This window comes from Phocoena sinus, chromosome 14 (genome assembly GCF_008692025.1).
Source record: "Phocoena sinus isolate mPhoSin1 chromosome 14, mPhoSin1.pri, whole genome shotgun sequence".
Lineage (NCBI taxonomy): Eukaryota > Metazoa > Chordata > Mammalia > Artiodactyla > Phocoenidae > Phocoena > Phocoena sinus.
The window spans coordinates 25,849,965-25,870,931 of NC_045776.1; the positions used below are offsets into that span (position 1 = coordinate 25,849,965).

The following is a 20,967-nucleotide window of genomic DNA, read 5'->3' on the forward strand; positions in this document are numbered from 1 at the left end:
GGTTTATTTAATATCTTTCAGCAAGATTTTTAGTTGTTAGTAAACAGGTCTTACACATCTTGCATTAATTAAACCTTTTGTCTAAGTATTTTATGTTTTTGGCACCATTGTAAATGGAATTTAAATTTTTAATTTTCAAATAGTTTATTGCTGTAATAGAAATAAAATGGATTTTTATAAGTTGCCATTAAATCCTACAACATTGCTAAATTCACTAATTAGTTCTAGAAGTTGCTTCAGAGACTTTCTGTGTAAACAATTATGTCATTGTTCAGATAAAGGGTTTTTATTCCTGCTTTATTGAGATTATTGACATATGAAAAATATAAGTTTAAGGTATACAGTGTGATGATTTAATACACATATATATTACAGAATGATTACCACAATTAAGTTAGTTAACATGTCCATCCCCTCACCTAATTACCTTTTCGTGTGTGTGTGGTGGTAACTTTTAAGATCTACTTTCTTAACTTTCATATATATGATACAGTACAGCCATACCTTGGAGATATTGTGGGCTTGTTCCAGACCTCACAATAGGACAAATATCTCAATAAAGTGAATCACTAGGATTTTTTAGCTTTCCAGTCTATACAAAAAGTTACGTTTATGCTATGCTGTAGTCTGTTAAGTGTGCAATAGCATTATATCTTAAAAAATAAAAACAGTGTACATACCTTAATTTAAAAATACTTTATTGCTAAAAAAAATGCTAGCCATCATCTTAGCCTTTAGTGAATGGTAGTCTTTTTGCTGATGGAGAGTCTTGCCTCGATGTCCCTGGCTTCTGACTGATGGGAGTGGTGGTCCTGAAGCTTGGAGCAGCTGTGGCAATTTCTTAAAATAGGACAGCACTGCAGTTTGCCACATCGATTGACTCTTCTTTTTACGAACAATTTCTCTGTAGCATGCAATGCTATTTAGTAGCATTTTACCCACAGTAGAACTTCTTTCAAAATTGGAGTCATTGCTCTCAAACCCTGCTGCTGCTTTATCAACTAAGTTTATGTCATATTCTAAATCCTTTGTTGTCTCATTTCATCACCCTTCACCATATCTTCACCAGGAGTAGATTCCATCTCAGGAAACCACTTTGTTTGCTCATCCATCAGAAGCAAATCCTTATCTGTGAAAGTCTTATGAGATGGCAACAATTCAGTCCCGTCTTCAGGCTTCAATTCTGGCTGTTTCCACCACATCTGCAGTTACTTCCTCCACTGGAGTCTTGAACCCCTCAAAGTCATCCACGAGGGTTGGAATCAAATTCTTCCAAACTCCTGTGAATGTTGTTAATGGCAGCTAGAATGGTGAATTCTTTCCAGAAGGTTTTCAGTGGACTTTGCCCAGATCATCAGAGGAATCACTATCTATGGCAGCTACAGCCTTACGAAATGTATTTTGCAAATGATGAGACTTCAAAGCCAAAATTACCCCTTGATCCACGGGCTGCAGAATGGATGTTGTGTTAGCAGGCATGATAACAACATTAATATTGTTGTACCTCTCCATCATTGCTCTTGGGTGACCAGGTGCATTGTCACTGAGCAGTAAAAATTTGAAAGGAATCTTTTTTCTGAGCAGTAAGTCTCAACAGTGGCCTTAAGTTATTCAGTAAACTATGTTGTAATGCAGGCTTTGTCATCCAGGCTTTGTTGTTCCATTTATAGATCACAGGCAGAGTTGATTTAGCATAATTCTTAAGGACCCTAGGACCCTAGAATGGTAAATGAGCATTGGCTTTAGAGTCACCAACTGCATTAGTCCCTAATGAGAGAGTCATTAGGAGAGTCAGCCTATCCTTTAAAGCTTTGAAGCCAGGCATTGACTTCTCTCTAGCTATGAAGTCCTAGATGGCATCTTTTTCCCATATAAGGCTGTTTTGCCTACATTGAAAGTCTGTTGTTTAGTGTAGCCACATTCATTAGTTACCTTAGCTAGATCTTCTAGATACCTTGGTGTCACTTTTACAGCAGCACCTTCACCTTGCACGTTGATGTTACAGAGATGACTCATCTCTTTCCTTAAACCTCATGAACGAACCTCTGCTAGCTTCAGACTTTTCTTGTGCTATTTTCTCACCTCCTTTAGCCTTCACAGAGTTGAAGAAAGGGCCTTGTTTTGGATTAGGCTTTGGCTTAAGGGAGTGTTGTGGCTGGTGATTCGTATCAGCAGTAAGGGTGTTTCTGCCCTTTTTTTTTTTTTTTTTAATTTTTATTTTATTTTATTTTTTTTTAACATCTTTATTGGGGTATAATTGCTTTACAATGGTGTGTTAGTTTCTGATTTATAACAAAGTGAATCAGCTATACATATACATGTGCTCCCATGTGTCTTCCCTCTTGCATCTCCCTCCCTCCCACTCTCCCCATCCCACCCCTCCAGGCTGTCCCAAAGCCCCGAGCTTATATCCCTGTGCCTTGCGGCTGCTTCCCCCTAGCTATCTACCTTACTACGTTTGTTAGTGTGTATATGTTCATGACTCTCTCTCGCCCTGTCAAAACTCACCCTTCCCCCTCCCCATATCCTCAAGTCCGTTCTCCAGTAGGTCTGCGCCTCTATTCCTGTCTTATCCCTAGGTTCTTCATGACATTTTTTCCCCTTAAATTCCATATATATGTGTTAGCATACGGTATTTGTCTTTGTCTTTCTGACTTACTTCACTCTGTATGACAGACTCTAGGTCTATCCATCTCATTACAAATAACTCAATTTCATTTCTTTTTAAGGCTGAGTAATATTCCATTGTGTATATGTGCCACATCTTCTTTATCCATTCGTCCGATGATGGGCGCTTAGGTTCTTTCCATCTCCGGGCTATTGTAAATAGAGCTGCAATGAACATTTTGGTACATGACTCTTTTTGAATTTTGGTTTTCTCAGGGTATATGCCCAGTAGTGGGATTGCTGGGTCATATGGTAATTCTATTTGTAGTTTTTTAAGGAACCTCCATACTGTTCTCCATAGTGGCTGAACCAATTCACATTCCCACCAGCAGTGCAAGAGTGTCCCCTTTTCTCCACACCCTCTCCAGCATTTATTGTTTCTAGATTTTTTGATGATGGCCATTCTGACTGGTGTGAGATGATATCTCATTGTAGTTTTGATTTGCATTTCTCTAATGATTAATGATGTTGAGCATTCTTTCATGTGTTTGTTGGCATTCTGTATATCTTCTTTGGAGAAATGTCTGTTTAGGTCTTCTGCCCATTTTTGGATGGGGTTGTTTGTTTTTTTGTTATTGAGCTGCATGAGCTGCTTGTAAATTTTGGAGATTAATCCTTTGTCAGTTGCTTCATTTGCAAATGTTTTCTCCCATTCTGAGGGTTGTCTTTTGGTCTTGATTATGGTTTCCTTTGCTGTGCAAAAGCTTTGAAGTTTCATTAGGTCCCATTTGTTTATATTTGTTTTTATTTCCATTACTCTAGGAGGTGAGTCAGAAAGGATCTTGCTGTGATTTATGTCATAGAGTGTTCTTCCTATGTTTTCCTCTAAGAGTTTGATAGTTTCTGGCCTTACATTTAGGTCTTTAATCCATTTTGAGCTTATTTTTGTGTATGGTGTTAGGGAGTGATCTAATCTCATACTTTTACATGTACCTGTCCAGTTTTCCCAGCACCATTTATTGAAGAGGCTGTCCTTTCTCCACTGTACATTCCTGCCTCCTTTATCAAAGATAAGGTGTCCATATGTGCGTGGGTTTATCTCTGGGCTTTCTATCCTGTTCCACTGATCTATCTTTCTGTTTTTGTGCCAGTACCATACTGTCTTGATTACTGTTGCTTTGTAGTATAGTCTGAAGTCAGGGAGCCTGATTCCTCCAGCTCCTTTTTTCGTTCTCAAGATTGCTTTGGCTATTCGGGGTCTTTTGTGTTTCCATACAAATTGTGAAATTTTTTGTTCTAGTTCTGTGAAAAATGCCAGTGGTAGTTTGATAGGGATTGCATTGAATCTGTAGATTGCTTTGGGTAGTAGAGTCATTTTCACAATGTTGATTCTTCCCATCCAAGAACATGGTATATCTCTCCATCTATTTGTATCATCTTTAATTTCTTTCATCAGTGTCTTATAATTTTCTGCATACAGGTCTTTCGTATCCTTAGGTAGGTTTATTCCTAGATATTTTATTCTTTTTGTTGCAATGGTAAATGGGAGTGTTTTCTTGATTTCACTTTCAGATTTTTCATCATTAGTATATAGGAATGCCAGAGATTTCTGTGCATTAATTTTGTATCCTGCTACTTTACCAAATCCATTGATTAGCTCTAGTAGTTTTCTGGTAGCATCTTTAGGATTCTCTATGTATAGTATCATGTCATCTGCAAACAGTGACAGCTTTACTTCTTCTTTTCCGATGTGGATTCCTTTTATTTCCTTTTCTTCTCTGATTGCTGTGGCTAAAACTTCCAAAACTATGTTGAATAAGAGTGGTGAGAGTGGGCAACCTTGTCTTGTTCCTGATCTTAGAGGAAATGCTTTCAGTTTTTCACCATTGAGGATGATGTTTGCTGTGGGCTTGTCATATATGGCCTTTATTATGTTGAGGAAAGTTCCCTCTATGCCTACTTTCTGGAGGGTTTTTATCATAAATGGGTGTTGAATTTTGTCGAAAGCTTTCTCTGCATCTATTGAGATGATCATATGGTTTTTCTCCTTCAATTTGTTAATATGGTTTATCACATTGATAGATTTGCGTATATTGAAGAATCCTTGCATTCCTGGAATAAACCCCACTTGATCATGGTGTATGATCCTTTTAATGTGCTGTTGGATTCTGTTTGCTAGTATTTTGTTGAGGATTTTTGCATCTATGTTCATCAGTGATATTGGCCTGTAGTTTTCTTTCTTTGTGACATCCTTGTCTGGTTTTGGTATCAAGGTGATGGTGGCCTTGTAGAAGGAATTTGGGAGTGTTCCTCCCTCTGCTATATTTTGGAAGAGTTTGAGAAGGATAGGTGTTAGCTCTTCTCTAAACGTTTGATAGAATTCACCTGTGAAGCCATCTGGTCCTGGGCTTTTGTTTGTTGGAAGATTTTTAATCACAGTTTCAATTTCAGTGCTTGTGATTGGTCTGTTCATATTTTCTATTTCTTCCTGATTCAGTCTTGGCAGGTTGTGCATTTCTAAGAATTTGTCCATTTCTTCCAGATTGTCCATTTTATTAGCATAGAGTTGCTTGTAGTAATCTCTCATGATTTTTTTTATTTCTGCAGTGTCAGTTGTTATTTCTCCTTTCTCATTTCTAATTCTATTGATTTGAGTCTTCTCCCTTTTTTTCTTGATGAGTCTGGCTAGTGGTTTATCTATTTTGTTTATCTTCTCAAAGAACCAGCTTTTAGTTTTATTGATCTTTGCTATCGTTTCCTTCATTTCTTTTTCATTTATTTCTGATCTGATTTTTATGATTTCTTTCCTTCTGCTAGCTTTGGGGCTTTTTTGTTCTTCTTTCTCTAATTGCTTGAGGTGCAAGGTTAGGTTGTTTATTCGAGATGTTTCCTGCTTCTTAAGGTGGGCTTGTATTGCTATAAACTTCCCCCTTAGAACTGCTTTTGCTGCATCCCATAGGTTTTGGGTCGTTGTGTCTCCATTGTCATTTGTTTCTAGGTATTTTTTTTTTTTTTTTTTTTTTGCGGTACGCGGGCATCTCACCGCTGTGGCCTCTCCCGTTGCGGAGCACAGGCTCCGGACGCGCAGGCCCAGCGGCCATGGCTCACGGGCCCAGCCGCTCCACGGCACGCGGGATCCTCCCGGACCCGGGCACGAACCTGCGTCCCCTGCATCGGCAGGCGGACTCCCAACCACTGCGCCACCAGGGAAGCCCTCTAGGTATTTTTTTATTTCCTCTTTGATTTCTTCAGTGATCACTTCATTATTAAGTAGTGTATTGTTTAGCCTCCATGTGTTTGTATATTTTACAGATCTTTTCCTGTAATTGATATCTAGTCTCATGGCGTTGTGGTCAGAAAAGATACTTGATACAATTTCAATTTTCTTAAATTTACCAAGGCTTGATTTGTGACCCAAGATATGATCTATCCTGGAGAATGTTCCATGAGCACTTGAGAAAAATGTGTATTCTGTTGTTTTTGGATGGAGTGTCCTATAAATATCAATTAAGTCCATCTTGTTTAATGTATCATTTAAAGCTTGTGTTTCCTTATTTATTTTCATTTTGGATGATCTGTCCATGGGTGAAAGTGGGGTGTTAAAGTCCCCTACTATGAATGTGTTACTGTCAATTTCCCCTTTTATGGCTGTTAGTATTTGCCTTACGTATTGAGGTGAGGAGTAGCACTTTTAGTTTCCTTCAAGAACTTTTCTTTTGCATCCACAATTTGGCTTACTGTTTGGTGCAAGTGGCCTAGGTTTCGGCCTGTCTGGGATTTCAACATAGCATTCTTCGTTAAGCTTCATCATTTCTAACTTTTGATTTAAAGTGAGAAATGTACGAATCTTCCTTTCACTAGAACACATAGAGGCCATTATTGGGTTATTAATTAGCCTAATTTCAATATTGTTTTGTCTCGGGATAGGGAGGTGGTGGGGGCAGAGATGGCTGGTAGGTGGAGCAGTCAGAACACATACAGCATCTTAGATGGGTGTGATTCATGGTTCCCCCAAACAATTGCAATAGTAACATCAAAGATCACAGATCACTATATAATGAAAAAGTTTGAAATATTGTGAGAATTACCAAAATGTGACATAGAGGCATGGAGTGATCAAATTCTGTTGGAAAAATGGCACCAGTAGATTTTGCTTGACTCAGGGCAAATCTTCAATTTGTAAAAAAAAAAACAAACCCAAATACACAATATCTGTGAAGCACAATAAAATGAGGTATACCTGTATTGTTAATTATAGTCACCATGTTGTACGTTAGATCCCCAGAACTTTTAGTTCATCTTTTGACCTACATCTCCCCATTTCCCCCATACCCCTGACAACCACCATTCTACTCTATATTTCTTTGAGTTTGGCTGTAAAAAAGCAGTTTTATTTCTTCCCTTTCTAATATTCTTTCTTTTTCTCGCCACTGGCTACGACCTCCAGTACAGTGTTAATTAGAACTATATCATTGTTGACTAAAATTGTCATTAATTTAAAATATTTCTTCTTTCTAATATAAACATTTAAACATTTAAGCAATAGATTCTCCTTTAGCCCCCCTTTCCCCAATTTTTTATATTGTGGAGTCCTTATCATCTAAAGTATTTTCTACTTTATTTTGTCATTTCTTCTTTAACCCATGGGTTGCTTAGATGTATGTTGTTAATTTCCAAATATTTGGGACTTTTCTAAGTATCTTTCAATCACTGATTTTTAATTTAATTCACTTATGGCCAAAGAACATAATCTATAGGATTTCAGAGTTTTAAAATTAAGTGTCCTCAGCATGTGGTCTCTCGTATTTTTTTTAACCAAGAACGTCACAATATGTAACTCAGAAGTAAACTCAGTTTAGATCTCTGTAGATTATTCATTCATTTAACGTTCAGTTGATACCTATAATAATGCAAACCATTTGTCTGAAATAGTTCATTGATCTTAGATCATTGCCTGTTGACTCCAGATAATTATTGATCAGTTTCTCTTGGATTCCAGTGTTAAATTGAGGTGCCTCAGGCCTAAAGGGAAGGCAAAGGTAGTAGTACTCTTGTCTCACTCTTATTCTGTGCTTCTGTTTAATGCCTACAGTAAGCGTGGAACCTTTCTACTTTTATCTGTTTTATATAAAGGAATTCCCCATAAAGTTCACTCATTTATCAAGTATTTTTTGAGTCACTGTTATTGTGCTAGATCCTATCTTGTCCTTTGACTTTGTTCAAAAAACACTGACTATAACATAGGATCCATGGATGACTTCTCATTACATGCCATTCTTTTTTAAATACATAATGATGAAAACTGATAGAGTTCCCTTGGGAGGTCTTGAACTACATGTCCCCATACACAAAGACTAGAAGGGAAGAGAAAATTGTCCTAAGTTTGGTCTGGTTTTTTGAGTGATGTAATTTGAAAGCCATTTCTGGGAAGAAATTAGCATTTCTAGAAAAATTTAGGCAGTTTTCTAGCCTCTTCTAAAGAACCAGGCGCCCCCCACCCCCGACCAGCTGATTGTCAGGCACTGTTTTGCTCTCTTTTAAATATTCCATAAGCACTTGAAGAGGATTCTACAAATGTCAGTTAGAAGGCGGTTGATAGTATTGTGCAGCTCTTCTATGATACACAGACTGTCCAAGATACATAGACACACAGACTGTCCAAAGAGTTACTGAGATTACTCTGATGGCTGATTTGTTCATTTCTTCCTTTAGATCTGTCGGCTTTTGCTTCATGTATTTTGAAACTGTATTTTTAAATGCTTACAGGATTGTTAATGTTTCCTGGTGAATTGTCCCTCTTACTGTCTCTTTTTACTTTGGTAATATTCTTAGACTTGAAGTCTTATTTCTGGTACTATGCTTTATTAAACTTATTGCTTGTATGAACTTTGTATTTCCACTCTTGTATTTTCAGCCCATCCATATATTATATTTAAAGTACATCTTTTTTTGTAGACATTTTGCATCCTGTATTCCTTCTGACAAGTCTCCGGCTTATTGGAGTATGTGGTGTATTTATGTATAACAGTATCGTTGATGGGTTGGACTTACTCTTTGTTTTACTCTTTACTCTGTTTTCAGTTATCTGTTTTTGTTCTTTTCTCCTTTCTTTCCTTTGGGCTTATTTTTTAGTATTTCATTTTAGTTTGCTATATGCTCTTTAGTTACTCTCTTTTGCCCTTTGTGTGTGTGAGGGGGAGTTGCTTTCACAGCGACAATATGCATCTTTAGCTTTGCAATAATGTAGTGGTTTTTAAACACCTCCTGTTGCTTCTGCTGCCATTGTCATAAATTACACTACATGCTTTTAGAGTTACAGTTTTTTTCTGTAGTTGGTCATCTCCTTTTTGTAGAAATTAAGAGACGAACAGAATATTGTCTTTCATATTTACTTACATACTTATACTTGCTAGTTTTTAAAAAAATTTCCCCCTGATTTAGAGTTTCCATCTGTTGTCATTTCTCTTTATCCTGAAGAATTTTCCTTTAGGCATTTCTTTGTGCAAAGTCCGCTAGAAGTCTCTCAGTTTTTGTTTATCTGAACACATTTTTGTTTTGACTTCTTTTATGAAGGATACTTTTGTTGATTATAGATTTTAGGATGAGGGTTTTGTTTGTTTGTTTGTTTTTTCCTTGCAGCTCTTTAAAGCTGCTCTTCCATTATCTTCTGGCTTCCATTGTTTCTGATAAGAAATTGCTATTCACGTCTTTATGCCTTTACATGTATAGATTGCTCTGGTTTGGCTGCTGTCAAAATTAAACAGAACTGCACGTTGTTGGTTAAAAGTGGTAAAAACAGATTTTATTCAGTAACCATTCCAGCAGGGGTAAGATCTGAGCCCAATTTCCAATTTGCACAGAGGTGACTGGGAGAATGAGGGTGTAGCAAGGGGTTAATGAGTGGGGTCTGGAACAGAGTCAGGGAAGTGAAAAATTACCCAAAAAGTGGGTACGAGGTTTGGTCAGTGTCCATGTGATTTAGGCCATCTGTGTCTGCTAAATGGCATTTATCGGAAGTTAGACTTCTGCCTTCCCTCAGAGGGCAGACTGGAAGATGGAGACCCCATTTTTCCTGGTGATTGGTTGCATTTCAAAGGAATGGTTTTCAGGTCCTCAACTCCTGAGTTGTAGGAGTCATGTGTACATTTCAAAGAGACAGGAAGGATTTACAGTTGTAAGCTTTTTAAATAGATGCACTGGGAAAAGGAGGTCAGGGGCCTATGGACCAGTATTGGCTGGAACAAATGGTTAATTCTTTTGGCAGCCTTGAGCTTTTCCAGGCAGGAGCTCACTCAGTAGGGTCTGGGTCACACCAGGGAGGAGGCCTTAGGTTGCTAGAAGCCATGTTAGAGTTTGGTCAGGTCTCTTAACTGCAGGGGTTTGGATGGAGTCCTTTGTGCCAAGTTTTTATGCTTCTCACCAGCTTAAAGATTTTCTTTTCATCTTTTGTTTTTAGGAGTTTGACCGTGATAGTCCCAATATGTTTTTGGTGGTTTGTTTTGTATTTAAACTGCTTGGTATTCACTGAGTTTCTTGGAAGTTTAATTTTTCACTGAAGTTGAAGATTTTTCAGCCATTATTAATTAAAAATTTTTTTCTTGTTCTTGCTTCCCCTCTTTCTGGGACTGCACATGTTACTGAGACTGTTTATTTTGTTATTCAGTGTTTTATTTCAGTTCTGATTAGATAACTTCTATTGATCCATCTTCAAATTCACCAACTCTCCTGTCTTCTCCAACCATCAGGTTAATTTTTAATTTCTGATTTTGTAATTTTCAGTTCTAGAGTTTTCATTTAATTTGTTTCTATATTTTCCATTACTCAGCTGAGATTCCCATCTGTTCATTAAGTCCACGAACATATTCATAATAGTTACTTTAAAATTCTTGTCTGTTAATTCATCTTGGGGGTCTGTTTTTACTGGGGGTAACATTTTCTTATTTCTTCACATGTTTAGTATTTTGTGATTTTTATACTGGATATTTAGGACAAAATATTTTAGAGACTAAGTTCTCTTATCTTTCTCTGAAGAATGTTGATTTTTGTTCTAACAGATAGTTTTGGGTGACCTCAGAGTCCAAACTGCCTCTGAGAAAAGAAACAGCTGAAATCTCAGCTTAGTTCTTTCAGACTTTTAAGCAATGGTTTTCAGCAGGCCTCTGCAGTCTCTCCCACATGCATAGTTTAAGGGTCTGGGCAGAGTTCATACCCCTTTTCAGATTTTTTTTTCCCTTCGTGGCTTCTGTCATTATGGGATTTCCCTCTTCTCTTTCCAGCAGCCCCAAATCCACCCTCTGATTCTGCAGGTCCTTAAAACTGCTGTTTTCTGCTTAAGGTCTAGTTGCCCTGGGTAGCTTACACTGTGGGGTGCCTTTGGATATAGAGCCACACAAATGCAGCTCTCATCCAGTGCAGTTCCCCCCTTACAAAGTCTGACTTCCCTTCAGTGTGTATCTGTTTTTGGTCTCTCTCCACTGTTATCAAATAGTTAATTTTATTATATTTTCAAATAGTTAATTTTATTATATTTTGTTCAGAGGCTCTCATTTTTATCCAAAGGAAGATTTGCCTAATTGAGGCTACTCTACTGACAGAACCTCTATTCTGTTTTGTTTGTGTATTCTTTTGTTAATTGCATACTATTTCCATTACTGAGGATTTATAATGTGTTTCAGGATCTGGTAATGGCCAGTTTCTTCTTTGTCAGAGTTTTCCTGGTCATTCTTGTTTACTTTGATACATTATATCTCAGGTAATTTTATCAGAGTCTTAAACAATTTTTTAAAATTTTTATTGAGTGCATCAAATATATAAATTTGACAGAACTGATATCGCTATGATGTTATCTTCCTGTCTAGGAAGATGTATGTTTTTCTCTTTGCTCAGTTGATTTTTGTGTTCTTTAGTAATAATTAAAATGTTTCTTGGTGTAGTTTTGACACATTTATAATTACATTTATTCTAGGTGCTTTGTATATTTTGTTATAAATTGATTCTTTAAAAAAATTTTTCATATATAAATAAGGAAATATTTTACTTGATAGAAGCAAATTTATTATTTTTAAATAAACTTTCCAATTTGTGTGAGAGAGATTATAATGATCAGTAGAACTGAGGCTTAAATATACCTTGTGATGGCAGTGGGAAAGTGGCCGAGTTACAGTTGGGATTTAGGTCTTTCTGCCTCTAAATCGATTGCCTGTTTTTAACAACTACTGCTTATTGTTCTCTGATATATTTCAAGGCTTGAATAAAGCACAACTTAAGCTCTTCATGACCTATTACATTTTGGTTCTCATGTCAGTTCCAGAGTTAACTTGAGTGAAATGTTCATTTTAGTCTCATAAGAGCAGAATAGCCTCATTATCTACTCTTTTATCAATCATTTTCCTCAAATTATTTTCAAAGAGAGAAGAGTAAGATGCATACTGTTCCTTCTGAGGTTTAAATTTGGATTCATGAGACTCTAGAATTTAGTTGATTTTATTGTTTTAAACTACATGGTGCTGTATGTTTCCAGTAGATATTTGATAAATACCTGAATTAAAGGACCATTTATGTGATGGTTGTTTAGTCAGTACACCTTTGGGAAAAAAGGAAAGGTCTGAATTATCCTCCAGTTTGTTTTTTTCTGACTTTTGTCATCTGAGAAGTGGAAGTTAGAAGCCTAAAAACCAAGAGAATCTGTAAAATGTCTCAGAAAGCTGCTGGAAAGTGTCTGAAAATGTATTTTTAAAAACCACCCAGTATTATACTTACTGTAGCCTCCAAAGCATGGCGTGAAATGTTTCTGCAGCCCAGTGACTGTGCAAAAGGCCCTGTAGCCCTGAAGCCCTGAAGCCCACTTGATGTGTTGTCCAGCCACAGGAAGACAGCACTTTTCACCAGTGCCCTTTGAAATGCTGATTGAGTTAGTTCATTAGCAAAGTATACATCTGGAATTTAACCAGTTGTTTAATTTGATTTTCAAAAGTTGTTTTGAAATATTTCTTTCTCTTCCTTTAAATTTTGATGATTTTGTAATATGTAAGAAATGGAATAGAGTTTCAGAAATTATCTTTTGACTCTAATTTTAAAAGTATGACTTAGTTATAACTGAGACCCCTTTGGCTGTCATTAGTTCCATTCCAGACTGTTTTTAAGCACCTGTTCTTTTCTCCTTTTCTTCCCTTCTCCCACAGATGAAGTGGTGGCAGGGAAAATAGGCAGACTTATCTCTGGGCTGCCCTTGTTCTGGAAAGAAATGAGGAAGAAAAATTTTGAGGTCTTTCTGGTGTATGCCTTTCAGGTGTATTAATGAGAAAAACTAGATAGAGCAACTTTGTCATATTCATACTATCTTTTATGAATTTTGTCCTTTCACGTATCTTTAGTCCTCATAGCAATTTCTTAAAACTTTTAAGGTAGTATGCTGTACTAGAATGACTTCAAAATCCATTTCCGTGTCCTTTACAGTAATAAGAGAGCAATAATAATTTTCAGTAAAACTGAATATATATGTATCTCAAACAAATAACCTGGAAATCTTAACTGTGGGTATATGTCTATTTCAATTGGAATTTTACCTATATTAAAAATACTAGTTGACATCCATTTTTAGATAAGTTTTTTTAAAAAACTGGGTTATAAAATGAAGCACTGTTAGTAAGGCTAATGGCATAGGATCCTTTGTTGTGAGTAGAAGAAATTGGAAAAGGCATAGATATTGATTTCATTAAGCTAGAGAGCATTGGTGTTCACATTTTAAAAACATAATCATAACTTATCTGGAGTCACATGTTCCATTTTATTGGCTTCCTTCATATAGAAAATATAGAAACCAGCACTAAATGCCTGTGAAAAAGTGAAGCAATGTATATTTTCTGGGTGAAGGAAGTATTCTGTACATTTTCCATGTTTTACATCATGGTAATTTGAATAACCATGCTTCCATGTTCACATCAATTTTTTGTTTTTCAATTTATGCACAGCACTTGCTCTGAAATTTGGGGACTGAGTACACCAAATACGATAGATCAGTGGGATACAACAGGCCTTTACAGCTTCTCTGAACAAACCAGGTGAATATTCTGCCCTCTATCGAATCCTAGAGATCTTGTGGGAGGGAGGGTGTTTTGTAAAGACCTATAGTGGGTTGCTTAGTATAATTTTGCCTTGGATGTTTCCTTAATGTAAAATAAGGCATGGCATTTAAAATAACTGCTTGCCAGTATTAAAAATATATTAAATGTTTCAGCTGATGTTTTATCAATGAAATTCTAGTTTTGAATCTTTTTAAAATTATTGCATCCCCTAAAGAATAGAAACTTTGATAACTATATTCTCATTTTAGTGTGAGGTTAGATTATAATCTGTTGTTGGCCTAATTTTTAAGTAGATACATAACCAGTTTTTTGCTAAATTTCTTGCTATCATCTAAATCTCATCTGTATACTAATAAGTACATACTTATTTACTGAACCCCTTATATCACAATTAATGCCAGGCTAACTCGTTTTTATGTTATCTTTTTTTAAATCACCTTATTCTCTTTTTTGAGCACATTGGTATTGGTCCATTTCATCTCATCATATCCATCACCATCTGCATTTATGTGTGAGCTGTATAGAAATATACCTCAGTACTCAAAACAACCACAACTGGGTAATGAGTTACATTAGTTTTAGTAAGTTACTTTTACATCATTGTTGGTATTTATCATTCTTCACACTAGTTCCTTTTTTTGACAATTCTGTCACCTACAGAAATAATGCCCTTAAAAGCCTCCCTAAATAAGAGTTTGATTCACTAAAGATGGAAGTTGTTGACAAAAGTTTTTCAAGTATAGCTCTATATAATACTTTTTTTAAAAAAATCACTTTTTCCCCAAGCGGTTACCCGTTCATTGACATTTGAGTCATTTATGTAGCATATTTATAAGAAACATACCCTAGTGTTGCTGCTTACTTTTATATGAGATCCATTAGATAACACATTTTTCTTCCTTGTACTCACTAAAACTAACTAAACGTCTGTCATTCCTTTCTTTATGCTCTTATTGTACTAATTTATCTCAATTGAGAACATTTTTTTTTTTGAAGTTCCCACCTTTCTTTTCCCTTGCTTCCCAATAGGTCTCTTGATGGTCGTCTTCAGGTATCTCATCGGAAAGGACTGCCGCATGTAATATATTGCCGATTATGGCGCTGGCCTGATCTTCACAGTCATCATGAACTCAAGGCAATTGAAAACTGCGAATATGCTTTTAATCTTAAAAAGGATGAAGTATGTGTAAACCCTTACCACTACCAGAGAGTTGAGACACCAGGTAGGAAAAGTAGATTTTTTCCCCTTGTTTTAATTAAATGGTTGAACTTAAGTGTATTAGGTACTCTTATACCTAATTGACCCAGGGAAATTTTGGTATAAAACTAATAAATTACCTTAAATTCAGTATATTTTTTGGCAGTAGTTAAAAATACTTTAAAGTTTTTTAACACATGTTATGGGAAAATATATCTTAGAGGGAAAGATATCTTAGTTTCTTGGAATAGCAAGCATTTCACATCAAAGTACATGTCTAGGAAATTCTAATCCCACAGATACACAGTCTGCTTAGAACTGAATGATATGTCTTATTACTTGTCTGCTGTACTACCTGTTTTCAGTAATTTTGCTCTTTGTTTTTTTGATGTACTTTAATGACATCATTTGCATCTAAGCAGTTCGGTAAAACTCATAGCAGGACTTCCAATTTACTTAGCTGTATACTTGAAACTTTCTAAAAGAATACAGCTATATTTTCAAAAAATACCCCAAATCTGATTTTACAAATCTTTCTGTAACCTTTCCGATGAGGATTTATGAACTTCTGTGGTAATATAATATTACCAGGATCACTTTGTCCCCAAAAGTACAAGATAAATTGGGACTTGGAGATTTAGATTGTGGACTACATGACAAGTTAAAATCATAATCAGGTTGGTCAATTTCTCAATAGCCAAATATTGCCAAGTAGGTGGATCCTAAACTTCAAAAATTAATGAAAACTTTTAATACAGGTGTCACCCTCCCCTTTGCTCTGCCATTGACTTGTATTTCTTTTACTCTTTTAGTTTTGCCTCCGGTGTTAGTGCCACGGCATACTGAGATCTTAACAGAACTACCACCTCTGGATGATTATACCCACTCCATTCCAGAAAACACTAATTTCCCAGCGGGAATTGAGCCACAGAGTAATTATATCCCAGGTATTTTTGCCTCAGAATCTCCTAAAATTTGGGATAGATACAAATTTTGTTCATAAGTGTTCAAGTATTAATAAATTATGGTTTGGCTTTTTAAATTTTTAGTTCTACAGACATAGCAACACGTATGTTGTGCTGAAAATCAGAAAACCTCTGTTTTAGTTGTTTTTCATCTGGGACTCAGTAATGCTGATAAATAAATGAACTGCATGGTTCTCACATTCTGCTCTATTATATTATATGTCCAGTAATATCCCATGATATGGAAACTATTCTTTTAGTTTTCACTGTTCGTTAGGACAACAGCTAATAATGTCTTCCTTTTTTGTCTGTTTCCTTTTTTTGTTGTTTTTTGTTTTCCTAGTACAAACTAAAGGTAAAAGATTGAGCATTTAACTATACATAGGATTTTTTTAGTGTCTTTTTTCTCCTTGTGTAATATTTATCTATTCCGCTCTTATGTTTATTTTATACAACTGAAAATATGTAAGGAACTTGGAGTTTCAACTACATTTAAAAAATTGCTTTGTCATCAAATGCTTGTTCATTGGAGATAATTTTGAAAACATAAGGAAAAGGAAGGATTTTTAAAAATAGCTAATTTTAAGGTTAGAAAGTGTTTTCTGATTATTTTAATGCTTTTTTCTTTTATTACTGTTCTATTCCAAAAGAGGATTTAAAGCTGTTTTTTGGGTAGCTGGGAAACCAACATTTTGAAAAGTTAGGAGGACAGGGCAAAGATGTTGTTGTGGAGAGTGGAGGCCAGGGTGAGGGGAAGGAGGATGAACAAAGGGCATTTTGTAGGGAGAAGAATTTGACTGGAAGTGGTTACGTGTGGGTAGTGTTTTGGGTGAGGGAGTACTTAAGTCTCTGATGTGGGAATTAGTATAATTCAACAATACTTAGAAAACTGAGGTGTAAGCATACACTCTTGTAAGACACCTACCCACTAATTATATGGAGGGTGTTAGAATGTTTAGTGGCTTTCACTTGTGGAGATGTTTGGGCTTATTTTCCCTGTTGTCTTTACTTGTTTAGATTTGGGCATTTTACAAAGTAGAAAATCACAAGTGGATTACGCCTATCTGCTTTTCTGGACAGTGGGGCTTTACGCAGCTCCAACTGACAGCAAAACCTTGGGCTTTGCTTTTTATTCCATTGCGAAAGAAATTTTAACATTTCCTCGAAAACACTAGTACCTTTGTTGTTTATTATTTTATAGATAACTAATAATGCAGAAAAATGAAAAAAGATAACATATTTATCAGTTCAGTATTTCTTCCTCTTTAGACCTTTGAGACATGAGTGGTTAAACTGGCAAAGCTTAGCTCTTCTTTTTAATTTGCTTTAACTTTTAAAATAGCACGTAATGGTATTTATTCTTATTTTTGTATTCTTTGTTGTTCGAGTGTATGAAGGAATTTATTTTATTCTCACATTAAAAATTTTGGGGCACTGACACTTAAAAAGAAAAGTTTGATACTTAAGTTAAAATTTATAGTTAGCTTATTGAAGAGAGATTATAAAAAGTTTATGAAGGAAGCCTTTAACCCACATCATTTAAACTTATTTTTTCCTCCTTGAAATTATAATTGGTAAAATTGTATAAATGTTTTTATTTTACATGAAGTTTATTCAGATATTCAGATGCTTCCTGAATATAAACAGTTTGTTCATAAACCATATTGGAAATGACACATTAGAATCTTAAGTATTTTCAGGAAGTAGTTTGCCTCAGTTCTGTGTAGTAGTCTGTATTTGAATTTAATTTTCTGCCTCAAGCATTCAAGATTTACTGGTTAGCAATCATGGAGCAATACACTTTTTAGGTAGAATTCAGGCTAGACCATTCCTGAACTATATTACCATATTTTGCCCTATAGAACCTAATGTAAGATGTAAGCCTGTATTATTTTGTAATCCAAAATCTTGTGTGCCTGTATTGTGTGTCCTTTAATCATCTCTTAAGTACCCATCCATGATGGCCATTAGGTTAAAAAATAATCATAATTATGGGTACTAGACTCTTTGAAACATACCGATCAGAACTGAGGCATCTTTGAAGTTATATTTTTGGCTCTTGCCCCAGAAAATACACATATGACAATGAGCCAGATATGTAAGTAATAGCTAAGAAAATATGTACAGAGGGCTCAATTATATTACAAGTAAGTTTTAAGATTCACCTATAAGGTTTGGATCAGAACCTGAATCTTAAGCCCTCAGTATCCAATATTGCTTTTTATAGAGATGTTATATAACATTCCTATGTTATTTGGAGTGATTCGTTGGTTATCTTTGGTAGCTGGGAGAAAAGGCGATGAAATTAAATTGAACCTGTACGTGATTTGTTCTAAACTTTTTTAGAAACGCCACCTCCTGGATATATCAGTGAAGATGGAGAAACAAGTGATCAACAGTTGAACCAAAGTATGGATACAGGTAAAAATATTTTTCAAAATTCCTCAGTAATTAGATACACATTTTTGCCTTGTTGGAAACTCACTAGAGTTATTCATAACCCTTACATTTAGAGAAGTTGGGACATATCAAAAAAAAGAATCATCTTGATTTAATAATCATATTTGAATCATCGGAGAGAGGAGTCAGTGAAAGATTAATGTATGCTACTCTGCAGAATAATTGTTAGAATTTTCTCTTATTAGAGTAAACAAATAAAAATGGGAGAACACTCACTTTTCTTTTTAAAATATTGATATTCTGTGCTTCTGTTTAAAGTTTTAGGTACTCTATAAATAAATGTCCTTGTGATGAAAGATTCTAATTAATTAGCCCAATAACAGGCTTTCAGAGGAACTTGGAAGTAAGAGATGGGGGTCAGCTTTTCAGTGCTCTTTTAACTTACTAGTGAGTTCTGAATTATAGTAGATTGTTTACACAAAATACCTTGTATATTGTACCTGACCTAATGCAATTAATTTCTAATATTTAGCTATCAGCTTCAAACACAGTGAAGAAAAATTGACATGTAGTAGATATTACACACATCAAAGCTTTAAAACAGTTGTTATGTAATAAAATGTATATAACCCATCAGAACTAACAGGTTACCAGTGAAATAGCTGTGATGTCATTGTAATTGTATGTTTTGATCTGTTTCACCCTGGTTATATCTTAAGGATTGGACACCTTAATATCACAACCTCCCAAATTATAGCATCCGCTTTTCTGCACAGTTTATACTAAAGCATTCTGCAGTTATGATAATCTAAGTTATTTTTTACATGGTGGGGGCTGGGGTGGTTGGCTTTTACAATAATTCTGTCGTTTAAATTCTTCCATTATTTAGACTCCCAAGTGAAGAAGTTTCTGCTATAGCTAATCATACTTATAGTTTTTCAAAATAGTAGATAACCAAGAAAAGTAGATGATGATCATTGGAAATAACGTATGTTTTTAAAAAAAAATTTTTTTTTGGCCGTGCAGCTTGTGGGATCTTAGTTCCCTGCCCTCAGCAGTGAAAGTGCAGAGTCCTAACCACTGGACCTCCAGGGAATTCCCCATATTATACATCTTAATGCAAATATCTTACGGCAAATGACATTTGGATTTCCGAATATATCTTCCTAAGAAATGCATGTGTGTCAGAGAACTGTATTCCTAAATCAGTCATGTTGATGGACAGTTGCTACTGTGACACTTAGAAGTGAATGCCAATAAAAATATGCCCTAATGACATCATTAATCATCAGGGAAATGCAAATCAAAACCATAATGACATATCACTTCACACCCTCTAGAACGGCTATAATCAAAAAAGGGGGAAGCCTCAATGAAGATCGGAGAAGTTGGAGTCTTCATATGTTGCTAATGGGAATGTAAAATGGTTCAGTTACCTTGGAAAGATTTGCTATTCCTCAAAGTTAAATATAGTATAACAATAGACCCAGCAATTTCACCCAAGAAAATTGAACACATGTCCACATTAAACTTGTAAACAAATGTTCATGTAAGCATTATTTATAGTAGCCCAAAATTGGAAACAACCCAAACTGTCTATCAAATGATTAATGGATAAATTAAATGATTTATATCCATACGTTAGAATATTATTCAACCATATAAAGGAATGAAGTACTGATGCATGCTACAACATTGATGAACCTTGAAAGCATTATATTAGGTGAAATAAGCCAGGCACAAAAGGCCATAAGGATTCCAGTTAGTGCACAAATGCCTATTCTATAATATAGCTGAAACATGGGAAGAACAATAAGATGAATATAATCATTGGTTATGATAATGGTCAAAATCTAAATGTGGATAATAAGCTGAATCAACTAAAATGAATTCAATGTTTTGGGGCTAGCTTTGAACGTAACCTAATATTTCTAATTCTGTTTCAGTGGGGGGAAATGTTACTGTCTTTTTCAAAATGACACATTTAAAATTATTTAGTGTAATGACAGTAACAGTGTGAATATTTGATTCATGAGATGCTAAAAGTTGGTTTAAATACCAGTCTTCTACCTGCTATCTATTGTTCTCTCAGTGCCATGGGAAGAATTTTCTGACTGATGCAGGGTCCCAATTTAGAACAAAATTAACCTGTTTTTAAACTCTGGTCCATACCTTCCCTGAGGGAAGGACATAATTAAATTGATCTTTCAAGCTCTGCTGGAATAGAAGGAGTTAATATTTTTTAAAAGGGTAACCAGAGGAGAATTCTCTGGCGGTCCAGTAGTTAGGACTCCGCTTCTACTGCAGGAGGCATGGGTTCAATCCCTGGTCGGGGAACTAAGATCTAGCTGTGTGACCCCCCCCCCCAAATAAATAAATAAATAAGAATAAATATAAACAAACAAAAAAGTAACCATAGGACAAATAATGCAGAATACAGAACTGTATGAACAAGTACCTGTTATTTTTCGCTTTGCTTTTTCTTTTTTTAAAAAATTTTTCCGGTCAAGCCTTCATTCTTTAAAGTTTGTGGACATTAAGTATCAGGCTGAACATCACAAGAAATGTAAGTTTGATTTAGTTCTAATTTTTTTTTCTTGCAAGCCAGTCATTTTGTATACCCCTAGACAAGGTTCACATACCCCACTTAGGAGACAGCTTCTCTAACCAAATGCATAGCGGCAGGATAGTATGGTTGGACTCTGAACTAGAC

General features: G+C 35.5%; 1 protein-coding gene across 4 annotated transcripts in view; it reads left to right on the plus strand.

Moving 5' to 3' along the window:
• Positions 1–20,967, plus strand: part of SMAD2 (SMAD family member 2) — a 109,395-nt gene that overhangs the window by 49,916 nt on the left and 38,512 nt on the right. For all 4 annotated transcript variants that reach the window (XM_032602462.1, XM_032602463.1, XM_032602460.1 and 1 more), the window contains 4 exons: positions 13,578–13,667; positions 14,721–14,914; positions 15,702–15,836; positions 18,201–18,275. In XM_032602462.1, coding sequence (XP_032458353.1) covers positions 13,578–13,667; positions 14,721–14,914; positions 15,702–15,836; positions 18,201–18,275 — 494 coding nt within the window. The remainder of the gene's footprint in view (positions 1–13,577; positions 13,668–14,720; positions 14,915–15,701; positions 15,837–18,200; positions 18,276–20,967) is intronic.